Source organism: Pogoniulus pusillus, chromosome 32 (assembly GCF_015220805.1).
Source record: "Pogoniulus pusillus isolate bPogPus1 chromosome 32, bPogPus1.pri, whole genome shotgun sequence".
NCBI lineage: Eukaryota > Metazoa > Chordata > Aves > Piciformes > Lybiidae > Pogoniulus > Pogoniulus pusillus.
Window position 1 is genome coordinate 5,675,497 of NC_087295.1, and position 21,006 is coordinate 5,696,502.

Here is a 21,006-nt window from a genome sequence, read left to right on the forward strand (position 1 = left end):
ACATAAACCCGCGTACGCAAATATCCGCGTACGCAAAGACATAAACCCGCGTACGCAAATATCCGCGTACGCAAAGACATAAACCCGCGTACGCAAATATCCGCGTACGCAAAGAAACCCGCGTACGCAAATATCCGCGTACGCAAAGACATAAACCCGCGTACGCAAATATCCGCGTACGCAAAGAAACCCGCGTACGCAAATATCCGCGTACGCAAAGACATAAACCCGCGTACGCAAAGAAACCCGCGTACGCAAAGGTTCGCAACAAGACGCCTATATCCGCGTACGCAAAGAAACCCGCGTACGCAAAGAAACCCGCGTACGCAAAGAAACCCGCGTACGCAAAGAAACCCGCGTACGCAGAGGTTCGCAACAAGACACCTATATCCGCGTACGCAAAGAAAGAAACCCGCGTACGCAAATATCCGCGTACGCAAAGGTTCGCAACAAGACGCCTATATCCGCGTACGCAAAGAAACCCGCGTACGCAAATTTCCGCGTACGCAAAGAGCGAAACCCGCGTACGCAAAGGTTCGCAACAAGACGCCTATATCCGCGTACGCAAAGAAACCCGCGTACGCAAATTTCCGCGTACGCAAAGAGCGAAACCCGCGTACGCAAAGGTTCGCAACAAGACGCCTATATCCGCGTACGCAAAGAAACCCGCGTACGCAAATTTCCGCGTACGCAAAGAACGAAACCCGCGTACGCAAAGGTTCGCAACAAGACGCCTATATCCGCGTACGCAAAGAAACCCGCGTACGCAAAGAAACCCGCGTACGCAAAGAAACCCGCGTACGCAAAGAACGAAACCCGCGTACGCAGAGGTTCGCAACAAGACGCCTATATCCGCGTACGCAAAGAAAGAAACCCGCGTACGCAAATATCCGCGTACGCAAAGGTTTGCAACAAGACGCCTATATCCGCGTACGCAAAGAAACCCGCGTACGCAAATATCCGCGTACGCAAAGAACGAAACCCGCGTACGCAAAGGTTCGCAACAAGACGCCTATATCCGCGTACGCAAAGAAACCCGCGTACGCAAATTTCCGCGTACGCAAAGAGCGAAACCCGCGTACGCAAAGGTTCGCAACAAGACGCCTATATCCGCGTACGCAAAGAAACCCGCGTACGCAAAGAAACCCGCGTACGCAAAGAAACCCGCGTACGCAAAGAACGAAACCCGCGTACGCAAAGGTTCGCAACAAGACGCCTATATCCGCGTACGCAAAGAAAGAAACCCGCGTACGCAAATATCCGCGTACGCAAAGGTTCGCAACAAGACGCCTATATCCGCGTACGCAAAGAAACCCGCGTACGCAAAGAAAGAAACCCGCGTACGCAAAGAAAGAAACCCGCGTACGCAAAGGTTTGCAACAAGATGCCTATATCCGCGTACGCAAAGAAAGAAACCCGCGTACGCAAAGGTTTGCAACGGCGCGCCCATATCCGCGTACGCAAAGGAAATCCCGCCTATGAAAGGAAAATCAGCCCATCAGTAAGACATCTGACATCTTGTACACGCAAATACTTCACTTTTTATTGTAAGCTTGTTGATTACATCTTGAAGCTGGATAGCTGCAAATGGACTACATGATATATGCTGGGTCAATCACTGTGGCAAGTGAAGTCCAAGCTAGTGTGTTCCTCAGCTGCCTGCCTAATGGTGTTAAACCTTTAACTGTTTGGACTAGTGATATTAAATGTAGTAATTCTCTCTGCTGTGGTTGCTATGGGTCCAACGAAGAGGAAGGCTCTGGCTAGTGTACAGAGCTGTTAAAGTAAGCACAAAACTACCCCTTTCTAGTTTGTGTAATGTTCTACAACTACTCATCCCTGTACAGCTGCTGGGGCTGTAGCTGGCTGTGATAACAGTTTCTAATTGAATCGTACCTAAGAAGAAGTGTGTTGCTAGTCCACCTTGCACTATGTGTGTGCTGATGGGCAATACTATTCCTCTTCATGTTCTACTCTCACAGACTGACTTTTAATCTTTACAGCCCCTCCTGACAACCCAGATATCAAAAAACCAAAACGAAGTGAAAGGATCCTACTATCCACCAGCCTGGGAATAAAACCTTTGCAAGAAAAAAAGTTCAGTAGTCCACACTGCTGTAACAGGCAGGCATTGCTCTTCGCACGTGTGGCTCTTGGGAGAGCGCTGCCTTCCATCCTTTGATGTGCCAAAGCTGACAGCCGTGAGCTGGAAGTTTCCATTCTAGGGTGAATCTCCCTTCTTCTGCTCACAAACACATGTGATGAGCAGATAGAGGCAGAAGAAGAGGTGGCTTTACCTTTCAGGGACTGTAGAGTTGGTTTCTGCCCTCCCACCTTCTCCAGCAGTTCTGCACCTGGGAATTTTCTCTGGCATCAGTGTTATTCCAGCAGAGGAAAGATGGAGAAATGATGTGAATTGTCAGGGGAAAGCGCAATTTGAATTCTCAGTTGTGCTACCAATTGCTCTGGTATTTAGTACCAGACACAGCGAGTTGGTGGTGTCCTTTCTCTTAACCCTTATACCCACACTAGCCCAAAACTAGATCTGAGATTAATTCCTCTGTGACAACAATCCTGGGAAGCTGCTTTTGTTTATATGTCCTCATCTCCTAGGATGCTTGTTGGGATTTCATGAGATGCAGATAAGCACTTGAAGATAAATTGAATTCAAGTGCATGCTTGAAAATTTTCCTGTTTGCTGCCACTTTGAATGACCCAGAATTATTTACACTGCCTTAGTGAAAATATCACTGCGATCTTAGCTGGGGATTGTGTCTCCTTCCTTTTCTTCTTCCATAATCACTGTTTGCTTTTCTTCTGTAAGCAGCTTAGTGCCTTAAAAAACAGAATAACCAAAGAGAGAGAGGGAAAGAAGTTGATTTATAAAATATCAAGATAAAAAGAACTTCCCAGTCCTAGTTTCTCAATCCCAATACAGTTTTCTATATCTACACAGCAATATGAATTAGATTTTGCAAATGCAGATGCCAAAAGAGACAAAAGTTTGTACCCCCACATGCCAAGTGCCATCCCCAGTGAAATTATAGAGCTTACAACATTATAGAGCTTACAACATTACAGCAGCAACCAAATTAAGATCAATCTGAAAACAGATTCTGCTTGTGGATTAATTTCCCTGTCCCTTTCCTCTTCTTTCTCATCTTCTCCCTTTGACTCTTCCCCTTCCTTCCTCCTTCCCTCCCATCTCTCCCCCCCCTCCCTTCCTCTCTTTCTTACTTTCTCACTCTTTCTTGCTCTTTCTTTTTCTCATACTCAAACCAGTAATTCCTCCTGGAGGCTCTTATGTGATACCAAAATTCCTGTACCCGCTGCCTTCGTTAGGTGTTGAGTGAAAAGAAGGCAGTGCAATAGACAGAAAATGCTCTGGATCCCCATTTGAACAGATCGTGTTGCTTTTGCCTGTTCTCAGCAAAAGCAAGTGGCTTGTGGGGCACATTTTATCCTCATGTTCCTTGGTGTGGAGGTTAGCATAGTCTGAAAACAGGATGAGGGTTACCATTGTGTTGAGACCAATGGAATCTCTCTCTAATTTGGTCTCCTAGTGTTTGCTCTCCATCTGTGCTAACCAGCTGAGTTATGCTGTCAAACCAACCTGTTTTGCTTCTTTCTGCACCAAAAGCCCTCTCACAGAGGAGGCTTTCAGTCCTGATGAAGTCTGAAAATAGAGCAATACCACACAGGAAGATTTTCTTCAACTTTTGAGTCTTTTCAAGAGGTGGTGAATTAATGAAAAGCATTAGCCCACACTACCCTTCATCAGTGTGAACTCCTGCTTCACCTACACGCAGTTCTTGTGAGCTAGCTGGTTGCAGCAGCACCACGAGATACAACAGAAGGCATTAATTTGAAACACAAATGACTTCATTTGTTCAAGAGGCAGCTGCGTAGCCACCCTTGCTAACTATGAGGAGTTATGCCCTTTTTGGAGATGGATGTAACTGTCCCCCAACCAGACTTCTATTCATATAGACAACTAGGCAAAAGCAGACATTATTTTTTTCCCTGGAGGCTTTAAGGTTTGGGTTGTGGCTTTTTTTTTAAAGGAGGAGTGGTGGGGTGGTGATTTTGTTAGTGTCTTTCTTCATGGAGAGCTTGAGGAATGAGGAAGCCTCAGTAAAATATGCTTGAAATGTGAAGCTACAATGGCTCATTTGATCCATTCCCTAACCTAAGGTTAGGAAGCTAACCTGTTCCTTGGATAAACTCCGAAATAAGAGGTCAGGAATGCACAGTAAATAAAGCTGTGCTGTACTCGGTGCCCACGTCCACTCTTCTAAATTATGAAGTGATGAAGGAAAAGGATGTTTATGAAATTCTGGTGGCAGACACCTCCCACAAGATGAAGCATCATTATCAATGAACCCCTTTGGTGATTGGTGAACTCCAAAGGTTTCCAGTAGAGTTTAGGATTCAGAGCTCAGGGAAGGATGTAGCCTAAAGCTGCAGGTTGTTAGCTTTCTAGACCATGGACCACCTAATGCTTTAAAATCAGCCTTTCAATGCAAAGCAGTGGAAAGAGGATACCAATGGAAGTTCTCTCTGTAACATGGGGACAGGGTTTTACTTTTCTTTGCTGTGATGCCACTGATCACTTGTGGACAAAGAGAGCTTAACTGAATGCAGGTTGGAAATTCTGGGTTGAAAGGAGTGAGTGAGCAGGGTGTTGGACTTTTGGGGAACGTTTGTAAGTCAGACTGTCTCTGTTTGCTGTCCCAGTAAATCACTTTACCTCCCTGCCTCTGTTTTTCCAGCTGTGTGTATTATGAAGTGCAGCTCATCCTGTGGCTCTGTGTCAAGGATTGGTAGCTTGTTCTGTTAATATCTGCCAAGGGATTAAACTAAAGAAAGCAGAATAGAAGTACAACAAAGTCAGGTCTTCCTAACAGAACTGCCAACTATTTGCAACCTTCAGCTGATCACTAGGACCTCAAAGGCTCAGAAATGTATGAGAGCCCCTATTAGGGAGCTCAAACATAGGCTAAAGAAGCAGTTGCTTTAAATCAAACATTTGCCTGATGCCACCTAGCTCTAACACACTCCTCCTGCTTTATAAACCAAAGAACCAGTTGACTGCCTGTGGACAACTCCAGGGCATAGGATGGGAGAGTACGGGGGTGCTGCAGACACATCTGTGCACAGGGAAGGGGGGAGATAACATTAAACTGCTGTGCTTCTCCTGCATCACTCCAAGATTTCCATTGAGGAGGTGATGGCATCCTAAACTTTTAGTTTACATGGGCATGAGAGTGACTGAAGGTTTCAAACTGTGGGTTTGCCAGTTATCTCTGATCTGCTGAAGAAACCCTAAGCAACCACATTTCAGGAAGCAGGCTCCCATATTTGCATTCTTGCTCAAATCCACAGGCCTGAAGAGCTCTCAGAGATACTTCAGTTAATTGACTACATTGCTAAGTGGGGATGGCAGGCAATTGGATGTCCCAGAGCTGAGCATAGGCATTGGATGAGATATAAATCATTTACTCTCAAGTTCAAGGGGGAAAAAATGCCCATTAAAATTGTGACTGTATCTTGTCTTCTGGTCTAATGTCTTACTGAAGAGCAAGGTGTTGGCTGACTGAAGGGGAGCTGGCCACATGGTTCATTTGCACACACGGCACACTATTATTTGCAGCACTTCAGTAGGAGCTTGAAGGCTGAACACTTGTAGGGGAGAACTTTGTGATGCCAAGGTTTAGCTGCATTAGATGGCTAAAGGCTGATTACCTTAGTCTTCTGAAGATAACAGGTAACCATGGATTCTTCTCCTTCCAGGGGTAAATGCTTAGATCCTAATTTAGCAGCTCCCTTTCTGTGCCTGAATTTCCCATCTGGACTGGGTGTTTGCAAAGGTGTAAAACTGGTTCTGCTTCTCACTTGGATCAAGGTGCTGTCTGATGGATACACTGATTTTCATCACTTTCTATGGGCTGTTTGACTTAGTTGTGATAGAAAATCTCCATGGCCACCTGCACAGGAGAGGGACCATCCTCAAGTGCTCATAAGCAGCTGGTCAAAATGGAGAGTGATAACACAGCTGCCATTTTTTTATCTACACTGACAACAAAATCTGTTTGTGTGGGCAGCTGCTTAAAAAGATAATCTAGTAATTAAGCTCTGCTACTACAGACAATTAAATGGAGTTTGTTTTTTTGGTTGGCCTATGAAAGTGGTGTTTGAGAAGGATCTGAAGGGGCAATGTTAGAAACGGGAACAATCCTCATTAGCAGGTCACAGGGGATGCACTGAGCTTGCTGCAACATCACCAGTATCAGGGAGACAGGGACAGAAAGGTCTGGCTGTATTTATTTGGAGCATGCAGCCCTGATGGGGCTTCTCAGGTCTCCAAGTCTGTAATTCAGGTTCTATTTTGCACAGCAGTTTGGCAAGAGCTCAGTTTGTTTGTGCTCTGTCTGCTACCTGATGGGATAACCCTGAAAGTAAACAAGCAGTAAATATTGGACCAGCCTTCAGCCACAGTGAGTCACTTTGTCATAACGAGTCGTGGAGCCAGCAAATTTCAGCCATCAGAAGGCTCTATGTTGGTGTCTATCCTGAAGAAGAAATGTGCATCCTGAGAGAAGGGTGAAAGTGAAATGCAGGCATGCAAACAACTAAGCTGCTTTGTCCCTGATCCAGGCACAGTCTCCCACAGGAGATCAACCACTGGAAAACAGATCCCAAATACAGGATCTGGTGAAGATATTTGCAAGGAATGGCAGCAGCTGCCCTGGTACAACTTGAGGCCATTTCCTCAACAAATAAATTGGCTGCTGCACTGTAAATAATGCCACAAGCATGGAACTATCTTTAAGGCACTGTTAATGAAAAGTTAATCACAGTGTGGTTTCCTTAGTGCATGTCAGCAAGTGTGGACTCAAGAGGAGGTCACGCAGAACAGCTTTTCTGCGCTCATTTGAGGCAGTGTGAACCATGCTAGTGCTGGTGGCCTAAGAAATCTTACATGCTCAGGTTTGAAAAGCAGGGCAGTGATTGGCTTCTCACAACACAATGATCATGAGAGAGAGAGAATCAAGTGTCCTAATATCTTTTGTTACTCTCTTTCTTTTCTGTCCCCAGAGCATGGGCAGAGAACATAGGAAAGACTTTCCATGAGCCTAATAGGTCAATTACAGCAGGATTTGCTAAGTACACTGGACAGAGCAATTTCCTTCCAGCCTCCTCCCAAGCAGACCTCTAGGGCACCTTCACCCAAGTTTCTTACCTATTAGCAAGGGTGGGATGTGTATTGCAGGCGTATCTTTTCTCCTGGGCTTTTTCTGCTCCGTGTCAGCCATCTGGGGGCCTGGGCTCACTCTCTCTCTCTGGGGCTTCTCTGTGATGCCATACCTCTTCAGCAGGCTGTCAGAGAAGTCTGAAAGTATGCCTGCAGGCAAGAAAACACACAGAAAATAACACTTCAGCCTTGTTCCCATCAAAGAACTTTGTGCCTGTGTAACTTTCTCCGTGACTACTCTGAAGTAAGGCTACAGGATCCGCTCTGCATGGTGCACTTGCTCTTGATGTTTTGCAATGGTTTGTATGTCCTCCAGCTCAGTTATATCCCATAAACTACAGACAGCAATGCAATCAGGCCAGCTGGCTTCTGGTTGTCCTCCAACTGCAGCCAGGCAGAAATCCTGGTAAAGAGGAGTCAAATCTTCTACTCCAGAAGCTTAAACATCTTACCAAAGTAGCTTAATTGCATGGATGCTCAAAGCTTTGCTTGGGAGCAATAGTACCACACAGAAGTGGCCTGTTCTAAGTAGTGAACATGACATGGCTACTGCAGGCACACAACACAGCCCCCTCCAGCCTCTGAGCCACTCTTCCCTAAGAGAGAATTGCTGAGGGCTGGATGCATGGGAAAGCTGAGGAGTCAGGTTTAGTACCTGTACTGTAAATACTGGAGAAGCCAAGCTGCTCGATTTTAACTTGGTGAATTGTCACAGGGACACAGGGGACTGTGCAAGCAGCTAATGGCCAATTCCTCTCTGGGTGTATGTGCAGCATAGGAAGAACAACTTAATGCAGTTGACACAAGAACAGAGCTCTCTCTCTTGAGAGCACGACAAGGCGTGCTTGTTAGCCAAGAGAAGTGACAAATATTTATTCCCACTGCTGATCTTGGAAGACCATCAGGTTTCAGTGGCAGTCTCATTCTCATTCTTTCCATCCCCAGGTTGGTGGCATTTGGCTCTTGAACTTCAGAGCTCTGTAGGTGCATAGCAGCAGAGAGCATTCTACAAGGAGCCCCTTTGTTGCTGCAGTGGTTTCTGGCCTCCTGAAATGCCAACTCTGCCAGAGTCTGCACAAGAACCCCACAATGTCCAAGAGGAGCAACCTGCAGCCAGCCTGTGTGCTGCTCTGGTCTCCTGCCAGCCTTGTCCCCATTCAGCCTCTCCTTCAGCACTAGGTGTGAGTTTCACAAGGAAGTGCAGGGTCTGAACCGGATCCCTTTTGACTTTGGCCCAGATTGAATTGGGTTATGTAGCAAGGCTCAGCAGCTAGACATCACACAACCTTTATCATGCAAGGACAGCAAGCCTATGAACTCCAAGGGAGGATGTTTTCCAGAGCACACAGCCATTCACCCAGATCCAGTGAGAATACTATCAGGGAATGACTTTGAGACAAGTCAGCCCCTCTGTTTGCATTCTCAGGTGCTGCACATGGCATAAGCATCATTCTTGCTCACAATCCAAAGGACATAAGCAAACAAAGGGTCTCTGGGCCTTTGCCCAGGTTTAGAACCCTCAGAGGAACTGGCACTCCAAGGCCAGGAGATGTACTGCTCACCTGTTAGAGGTGGTGGGGTGTGCCAAGCCGGTGTGTCTTTTCTCCTTGGCTTCTTTTGCTCTTGTTCAGTGTTTTGGGAAGCTGGGATGGCTTTACCTTTCCTTGGTTTCTTTTTTAGGTCACAGCTCTTAATCAGCTGCTCTGAAAGATCTTCTGTGAGGAGGGTAAAAAATAATAAAGAAAGTGTTTTAAAGAAAGAGAAGATTAATAGAAATTGAAACTGAGGAGAAATAATAAAGCAGATGGTGAAAAGAAGAGCATTAATAATACTCCTTTCATCCAAGTAAATTAAAATGCCTGTGGAGAAACATTTCTTAAGCAGAAAGTCAGCACAAGAGGCTTCTGTGCCATACTGCATGGGAAACTAATGACTTAGGTGGACCTTTTGAGTTGTAGGTTGTAGAGATGGGGCAGAAGGCAGAGAGCTGTGTGCTGCATAGCAGAGGGGAGGCTGCACCGTTGTGTGTGGAGCTCCTGTGGCCAACCCTTTTTCATCCAGCATGACCTACGGGCTGTGTCTTCAAGAGTTACAAGGGCAGTTTTGTGAAGGAGATTGCTGTGTGTGGGGTCAGGTCGAGGTGTTGGTAGAGCCAGAGGGTGTATTGCTCCTTTCACTCAGAGCCACTGAGCAGGTGGTACATGCTTTCATTTACAGAACACTCCACTCAGTCTTTGGTTTTCCCTTAGGAGAAGCTGTGCTCAGGTGGCCAGCATGGCTTTTCTGCAAGGAATTGTGCAAATATTGACTGTAGCCTGTTGTTAGTATCATCACATGAAACAGAGCTTTTGTTACTTCAGAACTGCTTGTTTGGCTTCAAGCTGGGTGTCTTATACCCCTACCCAACCCCTGACTGCAAACGTGGGCGCAGCAGGAATTTGCTCCAGGCTCTCTCACACTATTTGAGGCAGCTGTGGGCAGAGGCAGGAAGGATGAGCTCTGGGTGAAGTCCCTAGAGGATGTGGAGTCCTTTTCTAGCCCTCACAGGGTTCCTGCACAGTCCTGATGAGCTTGTTCTCAATCACAGAAACATTCAGGTTGAAAAAGCCCCTCAGGATCACCAGGGCCAACCAATAATCCTACTCTACAAGGGTTACCCTAAGCCTGGGGAAGAGGACTGTCAGGGGTGACCTCATTGCTGTCTACAACTACCCAGAAGGAGCTTGTAGCCAGGTGGGGTTGGTCTCTTCTGCCAGGCAACCAGCAACAGAACAAGGGGACACAGTCTCAAGTTGTGCCAGGGCAGGTCTAGGCTGGATGTTAGGAGAAAGTTGCTGGCAGAGAGAGTGATTGGCATTGGAATGGGCTGCCCAGGGAGGTGGAGGAGTCTCTGTGCCTGGAGGTGTTGAAGCAAAGCCTGGATGGGGCACTTAGTGCCATGATCTAGTTGATTGGACAGAGCTAGGTGCTAGGTTGGCCTGGCTGATCTTGGAGGTCTCTTCCAACCTGGTTGATTCTGTGATTCTAAACCAGATCCCCAAGCACCACAGCCAAAACACCTTTAAACACATCCAGGCTGGTGACTCAATCACCTCCTTAGGCAGCTCATTCCAATGCCTGAACACTCAATCTGGGATTTTTTTATTTCCTAATATTTAGTCCAAACCTACCCAGCCACAGCTTCTGCTACCTCAGTCTCCCAGTTGCAGAATGGGACTCTTGCTATGCTTAAGTAATTGTATGGAACAGCTCTGTTTGGTATTGCAGTGGTTGTAAAAGTGGTGCCCTGTGGCTAGCAGTGCCATGTGGCAGAGCTGTGGTACCTCCCTTACAAGCCAGAGTTGACAAAAGGGTGCTTGCCAGCAGTGAGGCACTTCATATGACATCAAGTAAATTGAGTTTGCTTCGCTATTGTCATTGCAAAGGGAACAATGAGCAAACAGATCTCTGTTTCTGGGGTTGCTAAATCTTCATGGCAGATTTGCAAGGCAAGAATAGAGTAATAGACCAAAGCAGAATATGCAAACCCCCTACACCTATCAAGTATGAAGTCTGCTCTTTAGCAGTGTGGTGGAGCAACGATGCCTCTGGTAGTCTCAGTGCCAAAGTTCCATGTGAAATAGGTTCAAAAGTGGAAACAGATTGATGATGGAGGAGAAAAAGTGTTGAGAAAGCTGCCCCAGTGAAGGCAAAGGGGGTGCTTGAAATCTTCTCCTGAAATGGAATATGGAAAATGTGCTCAGGGAAGGCTGAGCTAAACCCCAGCTTTCAGTTTAATGTGGCATGAATGAAGAAGTGCCTACTTTTTCTACCAGGGAAAAGAACAATGACTATTTCCTTCCTCCTCTTCAATTAGCTACTCCAGAGCTTCAGCTCTTTGCCTTTCCATCTGGCATTGGCACTGTCAGCAGAAGGTGGAATCTATCGGATTTCATGTGGGCTCAGTTGTGTTTCTGGAGGGGGGGAAAGGGACACTGAGCTAAGGACACAAAGGCAACACCTCTCTAATTACTGTGATGACATTACCCAGTAAGGCTTACCTAAATGGCTACAGCGGGAGTCTCGCTTGTCCAATCTGTCTTCTGGGATATCCAGGGGCTGAACACATTCTGTTGACATCATTGAAATGGCCTTCACTTCAAAGCTACTACACACACACAAAAACAAGTTAAAAAACACCCAAACCATCAGCATCATGACACGAACCAGACCTAGCAGTCTTAGATATTCACTTGCCAGCCAGATCAGGAGTTCTCATCTTCCAGCTGCTCTCTGTCATGCAGTCTGCTGGCCTGATTTTGCTCATCTGTGCTAGGAGACAGATTTATTCACAGCCTGTCCTGTGCACACAATGGCCTGGTTTTCCTCCTACCTTGCTGTAGGCAACCCAGACTAGCATGGGAGACCTGCTGGCTCTCCAGAAGAACACGAAATTGGGTTCTACTGAAAATGCTAACACGTGCAGAAAGTAAATGCTAGGAAATGGAATGGTTTGGTCTGAGTTTCTGGTTCATTTTTTTTTGTCGTCTGTAAACTAAGATACTTGGTGCATCATACCACCTACCTGGAGTTACAAATGCTGCTTAGTCTTACACAACAGCTTGGGTACTCCTGAAGACCCAGGTGTGAGCATTGCCTGGGAGAGATGGCCAGACCCCAAAGCCAGAGTGAAGCAGACTCATTCATCACCTTGATAAGAGCATGGGAACCTGTTTCACAAAGCTTTCTGAGCACCTGTGCTCTATAGGTCACACTGGATTGCTGGGTTGGCTATTTTCTCCCCCTTTACTCACAATTAGACGGGATGCTGGCACCCAGGCTTCTATTTGAGCTCCCCCAGGCTGAGATTTGACTCTGTGCTTGTCACCCCAGCTGCCTTCACAAGAGCATACTATTTACTGCTGATCATTTCTATGGTCTCCTAGCAGACACCTGTCAGAATGACAGAGCAATATTAAAAGGGGAAAAAAAACCCACTCTCAACCTGAAAGTGTGATCTGAGCATCACCCTTCAGCCATCAACAGCTGTGGTGGCCTCTTGTTCACAACCTCTGCTCTCTGTTCTTGCATAATAGAAGTAGACTCTGACTTCCTTGTAAGGAGCAGGAAGACAATGAGGAAAACGAAAACCCCAGGAGATAACATGGAGAGTAGAAGAAAGGCAGGAGCAATTAGGAAAAAATGGAAGAAAGGAAGGGTGGAGAAGAAAAGGTAAAAGAGAAAGGTGAAAGAAGAGGCAGTCTGAGACAAAACATAGAATCAACCAGGTTGGAAGAGGCCTCCAAGATCACCCAGTCCAACATATCACCCAGCCCTATCCTATCACCCGTGACAAGGAGTACAGGAAAACAGGAGCCTGCACTGGGGGAGTTTGTTTTGAATGGGCTGCCCGGGGAGGTGGTGGAGTCGCCGTCCCTGGGGCAGTTCAAGGCAAGGTTGGACATGGCACTTGGTGCCATGGTCTAGCCTTGAGCTCTGTGGTAAAGGGTTGGACTTGATGATCTGTGAGGTCTCTTCCAACCCTGATGATACTGTGATACTGATACTGTGATCTTGCTGGAAGTAAAGAAGTTGCTTTTGTTATTTCTCAGTCCAGTGCAGTGATTAACACAAGAGTAGGGGAGTTAACCTCGCTTCAGCATCTAAACTTGCATCTCTGTAGCAAGCACTCAGTCCCCAAGGAAAATCCAGCCACATAAATATTTGCAGACAAAAATAGGAAAGGTCACACTCATAATGGTGCACTGAGCTAATTCTTCAGGGCATGGAAAACCACGGCCTGAAGCACAGCAACTTCCAAGGGAAGCAACGCTGGTGGACAGTAGCAAAGAGCAGGAGCGTTGACTCATAAGGGACATGTATGTGCTAGCTTTAGGCTGGCTGGGACATTCTGATGGGAGAAATCAGATCCCTGGGTGTAAAAGAAGAAAATAATGATAAAGTCTATATCAGTCATTGGTTTGCTAAAAAGGGATTAAAAAGCTAAAGCATAACCAATTCTCTTTGCTCTGGGGCACTTCTCCCTTGGCTTCTCTCTCTACTCTCTTCCACTGACCCTGGCTGAGCAGTTAACACATCAGCTTTGCTTTTCTGTCTGGGGCAGAGAGAGGGTGGTGTTGGGCCCCTTCTGGGCTTTCTTTGTCCACAGGGGAAGTTTGGGTTCCTATAGTTCCTATAAACTGTATATAATTGTAAAGAGAGGTAAACATTGTGTGTATAGGAGCAGAGGAGGCTCCCAGGTGGCCTTCTTGTGGCCTTCCAGTATCTGAAGGGGACCTACAAAAAAGCTAGGGAGGGACTTTTTAGGCTATCAGGGAGTGACAGGACTAGGGGGAATGGAGCAAAGCTGGAGGTGAGGAGATTCAGCCTGGATGTGAGGAGAAATTTGTTCAGCATGAGAGTGGTGAGAGCCTGGAATGGGTTGCAGGGAGGTAGTTGAGACTTCATCCCTGGAGGTGTTTAAGGCCAGGCTGGATGAGGCTGTGGGCAGCCTGATGTAGGGTAGGGTGTCCCTAGGCACAGCAGGGGGGTTGGAACTGGCTGATCCTTGTGGTCCCTTCCAACCCTGACTGATTCTATATACACTTATCAATTTAGCTTTGCTGCAAAGAGAACTTTATCTTACTCCCAATCCATCTGAGCTGGTCTGGGAAATTTTAACTGGGGGGTGGGGGAGGAAGTTCCCTACCCACTACAAGATGGCATTAAATCCTATAGCACTTCAACATCCAAAATTTGCACAGGTTTGTAACATTTCACAAATTCCTAACTGCCTTATTGAGTCAGGTCTGGATAAAGGGTTCCAGCTCCAGCTGTTCTCTGCTGGACTGTCCCAGTCCAGCCTCACATCTCTGCTAAAGGATTACACTGCCTGGAGGCTTCATTTGCTTTCACAGGAAAAAAAGAAACCAACCTGTAAAATCTTCCACTTGGGAAGACCCTGAATAAAGAACTCATTGAGAACAGGGCATGGTGACTGCATTTATCCCCACTGTATAAATAAGGTCCAGCTGCAGCTTCAAATGAAGCAGTTATAATTTTGTTTAACCCAAAATCTTATCATCTGGCCATATGAAAGGCTCCCACTGCATTTTGTGATGTGAGGGAGTTGTGGGTGGGGTTTTTTTTGAGTGTGTTTTTTGTTTTGTTTTCTGGTGTGGTTTTGTTTTTCACTTCAGTGCCATTTGATTAGCTGGGGGCATACTGGCTCAAGGTTCCAACTGTAAGGGGAGATGTTCTTTTCTGAAGGGTATTCTGTTGAGGAGGTATCAATTAGTTTACTGAAAACTATTTCAGCTACTAAGGACCCTTTTAAAAAGCTATTAAGGAGAAGGGAAAAAAAACCAACTGAGGATAGTATCATTTAAATGTAAAATTAGTAGTAAGTTATATTGACTGGAAATGTCCTGTAAAAAATATGAATTACTGTGGTTTGCTTTCCCTAAGTTGTTTCATTGAGAGATTTGAGCTCATAAAGAAAAAACATCAAGCTTTGCAAAGAGACTCAGAGTAGGATTGGGACATGAGGATGATGAGAAACTTCATTATCTTTCTTAATGCAACTACTATTGTAAAATTAATCTCTTAGATCTGTCTTCACATTTTCCTAGCCACAGGTGGCTATGCCTGTGATGTCTTCAGTGCTTTAAAACATGGTTTGGCAACCCAGCTTCTGACACCTCTCTTTTATGTTTTGCTTTGCTTTTTTAAGAGCTTGCCTTGCAGCTGACAGTGCCTTGCTTACAAATGGGCTTCCAGATTCCACACTGGGCCAAAAGACTAAAAAGAGAACATCACCCACATGTATCATGAGTTTTGGTACCTTGGGTGCATATACACTGCACATGATGAGTGAACCTAGGCGTGAACGACCTGTGAGGCATAGGAGGTTTCATCTACACATAAGGAGGAATTCTCACTGTAAGGTTGACAGAACACTGGAACAGGCTGCCTGAGGGGGTTGTGGAGTCTCCCTCCCTGGAGATATTCAAAACCCACCTGGATGTGTTCCTGAGTGACCTGCTCCAGGTGATCCTGCTCTGGCAGGTGAGTTGGACCAGATGAGCTTTCAAGGTCCTTTCCTGCCCCTGACATTCTGTGATTCCATGTGCTGCTGCACCCTGAAGCTACACAGAGCACTCTGGGTCAAAGGCAAGGTGATGTATGTAAAGGCAAGGTGATGTATGTGGGCACTGTAACGGTGCTTTCCCAAACCACTAAAATCAATTCCTGACTCTAGAGGAAGAGATGCTGCAGTAGTGCATTGCCTGGGAAGGAGGGCTGCTGGGGGGACTGCTTCAAGTCATTAAGAGACCTTTACAGATGGAAGCTTGCTCTCAGATTTTTCTGTGCTAAGTGAAGCTCTTTTCACAGAATCATCCAGCTTGGAAAAGACCCTCAGGATCACCAAGTCCAACCAAGAGCCCTACGAGGTTCACCCTAATCTGTATCTTCAAGCACCACCCCCAAATGACTTTTAAACATATCCAGTGTTAGCGACACGAGCACCTCCCTGGGCAGCCCATTCCAATGCCTGAACACTCTTTCCTTGAAAAATAAAAGGTTCCTAGTGTCTGGTTGCAGCTGGAGGCCATTCCCTCTTGTTCTATCACTATTTACCTGGGAGAAGAGACCAGCAGCAGCCTCTCCACAATGTCCTTTCAGGTAGCTGTAGACAGCAATGAGATGTCCCCTCAGCCTCCTCTTTTTCACACTACCTATCCCAAACTCCCTCAGTCACTTCTCATCAGATTTATTCTCCAGGCCCTCCCCAGCTTTGTTGCCCTCTTCTGCACTTCCTTCAGCACCTCCACATCCCTCTTGTAATGAGGTGCCCAAAACTGAACACAACACTCAAAGTGTGGCCTCACCAAAGCAGAGTGCAAAGGGGACAATCACCTCCCTACTGCTGGACACAGCATTTCTAACCCCAGCCAGGATGCCATTGGCTTTCTCTGTCACCTGGGCACACTGCTAGCAGGATTTGTATCATGTCAGGCACCACAGTAGGGAATACTTGCTGGCTACAAGATGGACTATGGTGTCAGGGTTTCTATTTCACTCTGTTATAGCTCTTGACATAGTGGTCCACATTCACCCTGTGTGTAAATGTTACAGTGGAGCTCTAAATCACACTCAGCAGGAAACACTTCCTCAAATGCACAGAGATTCTTTTTTTCCTTGTGAATTAGGATTCAATAATCATTTAGCCTGAGTCTTTGGTACCCCCTGCAGATCTATGTGCCCCAAAGGACTCACCTCAGGTCTTTTCTGGGAGAAGACAGAGCTGATAGGGACACCTTAAAATCCCTGAAGCTTGAGACAAGCTCCAGCTTTGCTTACACAGTTGTGCATTTGCTCCTTGCAGAAGCATTTAGCATTCAATGGGATTTGCTCTACTTACTTATAAAAATACTTTGATAAATTAAAGTTCCTCTTACTTGTAGAGAGGCTGAGAGGGCTGGGATAGTTCACCCTGGATCTGAGGAGACCTTGTTGCAGCCTTTCAGGACGTAGAGGAGGCCTGGAAAAAAAGAGAGAGACAGGATTTTGAGCAGGGCCTGTTGCAACAGGGCAAGTGGTGATTGTTTTGAACTAAAAGAGGGAGATTTAGACTAGACAGAAGGAAGGTCAGGGTGATAAAATACTGGCATAGTGTTCCCAGAGTGGTGGTAGAATCCTTGTCACTGGAAACTTGGGACAACCTGGTCTAGTTGAGGATGTCCCTGCTCTCAAGAAAAGCCTGGATGAGACACTTAGTGCCATGGTGTAGTTGATTGTATGGGGCTGGGTGCTAGATTGTACTGGATGAGCTTGGAGGTCTCTTCCTGCCTGGTTGATTTTATGATCCTCTGTATGGAGGTTAGACTAGATGACCTCAAAAGGCTGCTTCCAACTCAAACAAGGCAGGAACTAACATTGTTGCCAGTGGTGCACTTGGCACTGGGAGCAAGGCTCCTGCCACCTGCTCTCAGCAGGCAGTTTGAGCTCCTTTACCAGCAAACAGCACCTTCACCCATAGCAAGGTTACCCTAGCCCCACTACAGCTGCTTCCTGGGAAGTGTTGTTAACTGAAGCAAGGCAGCCTATCTGCTGCAGGCAGAGCAGAAAACAGATGTCCTCATATAGAATCATAGCATCAACCAGATTGGAAGAGACCTCCAACATCATCCAGTCTGACCTAGCACCCAGCCCTATCCAGTCATCTAGGCCATGGCACTAAATGCCTCAGCCAGGCTTTGCTTCAACACCTCTAGGCACAGCTACTCCACCACCTCCCTGGGCAGCCCATTCCAATGCCAATCACTCTCTCTGACAACAACTTCCTCCTAACATCCAGCCTAGACCTCCCCTGGCACAACTTGAGACTGTGTCCCTTTGTTCTGTTGCTGTTGCCTGGCAGAAGAGACCAACCCCCACCTGGCTACAGCCTCCCTTCAGGCAGTTGTAGACAGCAATGAGGTCTGCCCTGAGCCTCCTCTGCTGCAGGCTGCACCCCCCCAGCTCCCTCAGCCTCTCCTACCAGGGTTTGTGTTCCAGGCCTTTCACCAGCTCCGTCGCCCTTCTCTGGACACCTTCCAGCACCTCAACAGGTAACAGTAAGTCTGCATGTCCCTGCTTTGCATTCCAAACCTTTAATTACAAGTTTTACTTTATGTCTAACATTATTCCTCTTGGAGTGACATCATCCCAGACACAGAAGACAACCTCCTACTACTGCACTGGGTTTCTTCTTCAGTTCTTTTGTCTGATCTCTCCAGGCACTTTTGTCAGGTTGAGTTTTATATGCCTAAAGAAGCTTTAAAACTTCTTAGGAAACACTTAGGTGCTGAAAGCCTGACCCAGCTGCCTCCCTCCACCCCAAACCTTTTGCTACTCATCATTATGTGGTTGCAGAGCTGTTTCCTCTCACAGACAGCAAGCTCCAGGGTGCAGGGAGGGGTTAAAACCCTTGGCTTGGCTGTGGAGTGACTCCCACTACCTCCCACAAACTAGTGAAAGAAATAACACTACCAACAGTTAAACTTTGTTTGATGGAAGAAAAAGTAAGAGACAGTTGCACAGGTTCTGGTCACAAGTGTTTGTCTTTGAAGACAATAATTATAACCAAAGCAAAGTCTTTCCTAACTGTTTCCTTGAGGTACAAACTAACCATTGCATGTGCCAGCATTTGGTAGTGGGCTAAGAGGTCCTGCTGGCTTCTTTTGTCAGCTTGTGAACTATCTCAGCAGTTGAACTTAGCTGAAGCATTTGTCTCTAAAGCAGCTCTCCTCCACATGACCCCATCTATGCATCCCAGACTCAGCGCAGCTGCACTCCAGTTTTCTCCTCATGGAACCATCCCCACCCTGCTGCAGGCAGAGTGGGAATCCCAGTGGTGACAGCTGTGGTTTCATAGAACAGAATCACAATTGGTTTGGTCGGGAAAGACCTTTAAGATCATCAAGTCTGTTAACCCAACACTACCAAATCAGCACTAAACCTCAGCTACACGTCTTTTAAATCCCCCCAGGTGTGATAACTTGGCCACTTTCCAGGACAGCCTGTTCCAATGCTTGACGTTTTTGCTGAAGAAAATTCTCCCACTCTCCGACCTAACTTTTCCTGGTGCAACTTGAGGCCATTTCCTCTTGACCTACCGCTTGGCATTTGGGAGAAGAAATAGGCTATCACCTATTCTTCAGGGATTTGTGAAGGACAAAAAGGTTTTCCCTGAACTTCTCTTTCTCCATCACAGATTTACCTTGCTGGAGGTGACTGCTAAAGGAAAGAAAAAATAAAATGGGGGGGGGGAAATAACAAGAATGAGGGAAACGAGGGGGGAACAGGAGGAAAAGGGGGAACAGGAGGAAAAGGGGGAACAGGAGGAAAAGGGGGAACAGGAGGAAAAGGGGGAACAGGAGGAAAAGGGGGAACAGGAGGAAAAGGGGGAACAGGAGGAAAAGGGGGAACATCCAGCCGGGGGGAGGGCTGTAGGTGAAGGACCAAGTACTCACGAAGCGGTGCGGAGGGTGCGGTTGGTGGCAGGGCTCGCTGGAGCGGGACCTCTCGGTGCCGGGGCCGCGGGGGGCTGCTCCCGCCTGCCTTATCTAGGGACCAGCGGAACCGTCGCTATGGCAACGCCGCGCTCAGGCGTCCTCCGAGGGGGCTGGGGCAGAGCATCACCGCTTCCCTGCCCCACCAGCGGCTTGGAATCGCGTCCGCTTCCTCTTCCACGATTGTTGAAGCCGAAGGAGCGGCGGACAGGATGAGGGTACCGCAGCGTTTCAAGGCGAAGGCATCTTCCCCGCCGGGTGACCGAGGGGCGCAGACTGTGCCGCTCTCTGAGGAGCTGGGCAGGATTCGAGGCTCTGCACAGAGCCCCAAGGCGAGCTGGAACTGCAGCCGCTGTGCCAAGAGGCGCAAAGAAAACGGCAAGGGGAGGGAGCGAGGCTGATGCCGCCTGGGACCCAGGGGAGAGCCGGGGATAAAAGTGGAGCAAGGAGGCAGGGCACGTGGCTAGGAGCAGCACCGTAAGCACTGAACCCGATGGATGCCGCCTCCGGGGCTGAGGGTCAGCGGTGACTGCAGTGCTTGTGTATGCATCTGGCCGCAACTAGTTACACAAGCATGGTATTTATGGGGCCAGGCAGGGAGTCTTCTGTGGCTGCCAGCTGAGTGCCAGTAGAGACCAGTCTCTCCTATTTTAGCCCATGACTTCTCGATGGAGCTGTTATTTCAACTGAGGGCAAAACACACAAACACGCCTGACGTTGGAAAAGCTCTGGGAGGAACACCCTGCTCGGTGGTGGGAATGCGAGCTGCCCCTCTCAGCGCTCATTTACACAAACCCTGGAGCCGGGGCCCTTTCATTAAAACGCCCTTTAAAACTCTGACTGCTCACAGTTGTGGGTTTCTCCTCCCCCCCTGCCCTGCTCCGTGTCTGCAATTTCACAGCACCAGCATGCACGGCAGAGTTTAAGTCAGTCGAGCTTTCTTTTGTAAATAACATATTGAATGGGACTGACCAGCAAGGGTTAATTGGCAGCCCTGTAAACCGTGCAGCACCCTCAGATGCCCTGCGTTTCAGATAGGCTTCTGCCAAGTGCTAAGCACGTTAAACGTGCCAAAGGCATCACCTGGAAGCCCTGTGAACTTCCCCCATCTGTGTCTGGGAGAGACAAGCACATCCACTGCCTCACAGAGAGCTGTTGGTTGTGTGTGTTTGGCTGTCTTAGAGACTCATTTTGAAAAGCAAGTGCATCAAATGCTTAAACTGAAAAGAAAGAAACCAGAGAGAGAGAGAGAGAGAGAGAGAGAGAGGAGAGAAGAAAGAAACCAGAGAGAGAGAGAGAGAGAGAGGAGAGAAGAAAGAAACCAGAGAGAGAGAGAGAGAGGAGAGAAGAAAGAAACCAGAGAGAGAGAGAGAGAGGAGAGAAGAAAGAAACCAGAGAGAGAGAGAGAGAGGAGAGAAGAAAGAAACCAGAGAGAGAGAGAGAGAGAGAGGAGAGAAGAAAGAAACCAGAGAGAGAGGAGAGAAGAAAGAAACCAGAGAGAGAGGAGAGAAGAGAGTGAGAAAAAGGAGAGAAGAAAGGAAAGGAAAGAGAGAGAGGAGCAGAGGCTGCTGAGTAAAGTGTAAGACAATTTTTTTTTGCAAGATGACAAGTGAGAAGAAAAGGGAAAGGGAAAAAGAAAAACGAAGAAAAAAAGAAAAGAAAAACAAAAGGTAGGGGGGAAATCCCAATCCAAAAGGCAAACCAACTTCAGAACTC

At 47.2% G+C, this 21,006-nt stretch overlaps 1 protein-coding gene across 4 annotated transcripts; it reads right to left on the minus strand.

Annotated features, from left to right (window-relative positions):
• Window positions 1-1,518: 1,518 nt before the first annotated feature.
• Window positions 1,519-20,509, minus strand: PPP1R17 (protein phosphatase 1 regulatory subunit 17). Of its 4 annotated transcripts, none has more exons than XM_064169725.1 (6): window positions 19,252-20,509; window positions 16,696-16,778; window positions 11,296-11,399; window positions 8,818-8,970; window positions 7,244-7,405; window positions 1,519-2,835 (listed from the first exon to the last, which is right to left on the minus strand). In XM_064169725.1, exons 3-6 carry the CDS (start codon window positions 11,375-11,377, stop codon window positions 2,759-2,761), a joined length of 474 nt encoding a protein of 157 aa, XP_064025795.1. In that variant the 5' UTR covers window positions 11,378-11,399; window positions 16,696-16,778; window positions 19,252-20,509; the 3' UTR covers window positions 1,519-2,758. The 4 variants fall into 4 exon arrangements, with proteins under 4 accessions (XP_064025795.1, XP_064025794.1, XP_064025792.1 ...); XM_064169724.1 differs by having other exon boundaries at window positions 11,296-11,402; window positions 16,659-16,778; XM_064169722.1 differs by having other exon boundaries at window positions 11,296-11,402; window positions 19,252-20,506.
• Between the last annotated feature and the right edge of the window lie 497 nt (window positions 20,510-21,006).

Excerpts from the sequence above, each read along its gene's own strand:
- PPP1R17 (XM_064169725.1), bottom strand. The coding sequence starts at position 11,377 with ATGATGTCAACAGAATGTGTTCAGCCCCTGGATATCCCAGAAGACAGA. Across the intron at positions 8,971-11,295 it reads CTCCCGCTGTAGCCATTTAG|AAGATCTTTCAGAGCAGCTG; the intron begins GTAAGCCTTACT and ends CCCTCCTCACAG. Across the intron at positions 2,836-7,243 it reads CATCCCACCCTTGCTAATAG|GCACTAAGCTGCTTACAGAA; the intron begins GTAAGAAACTTG and ends CTGTTTTTTAAG.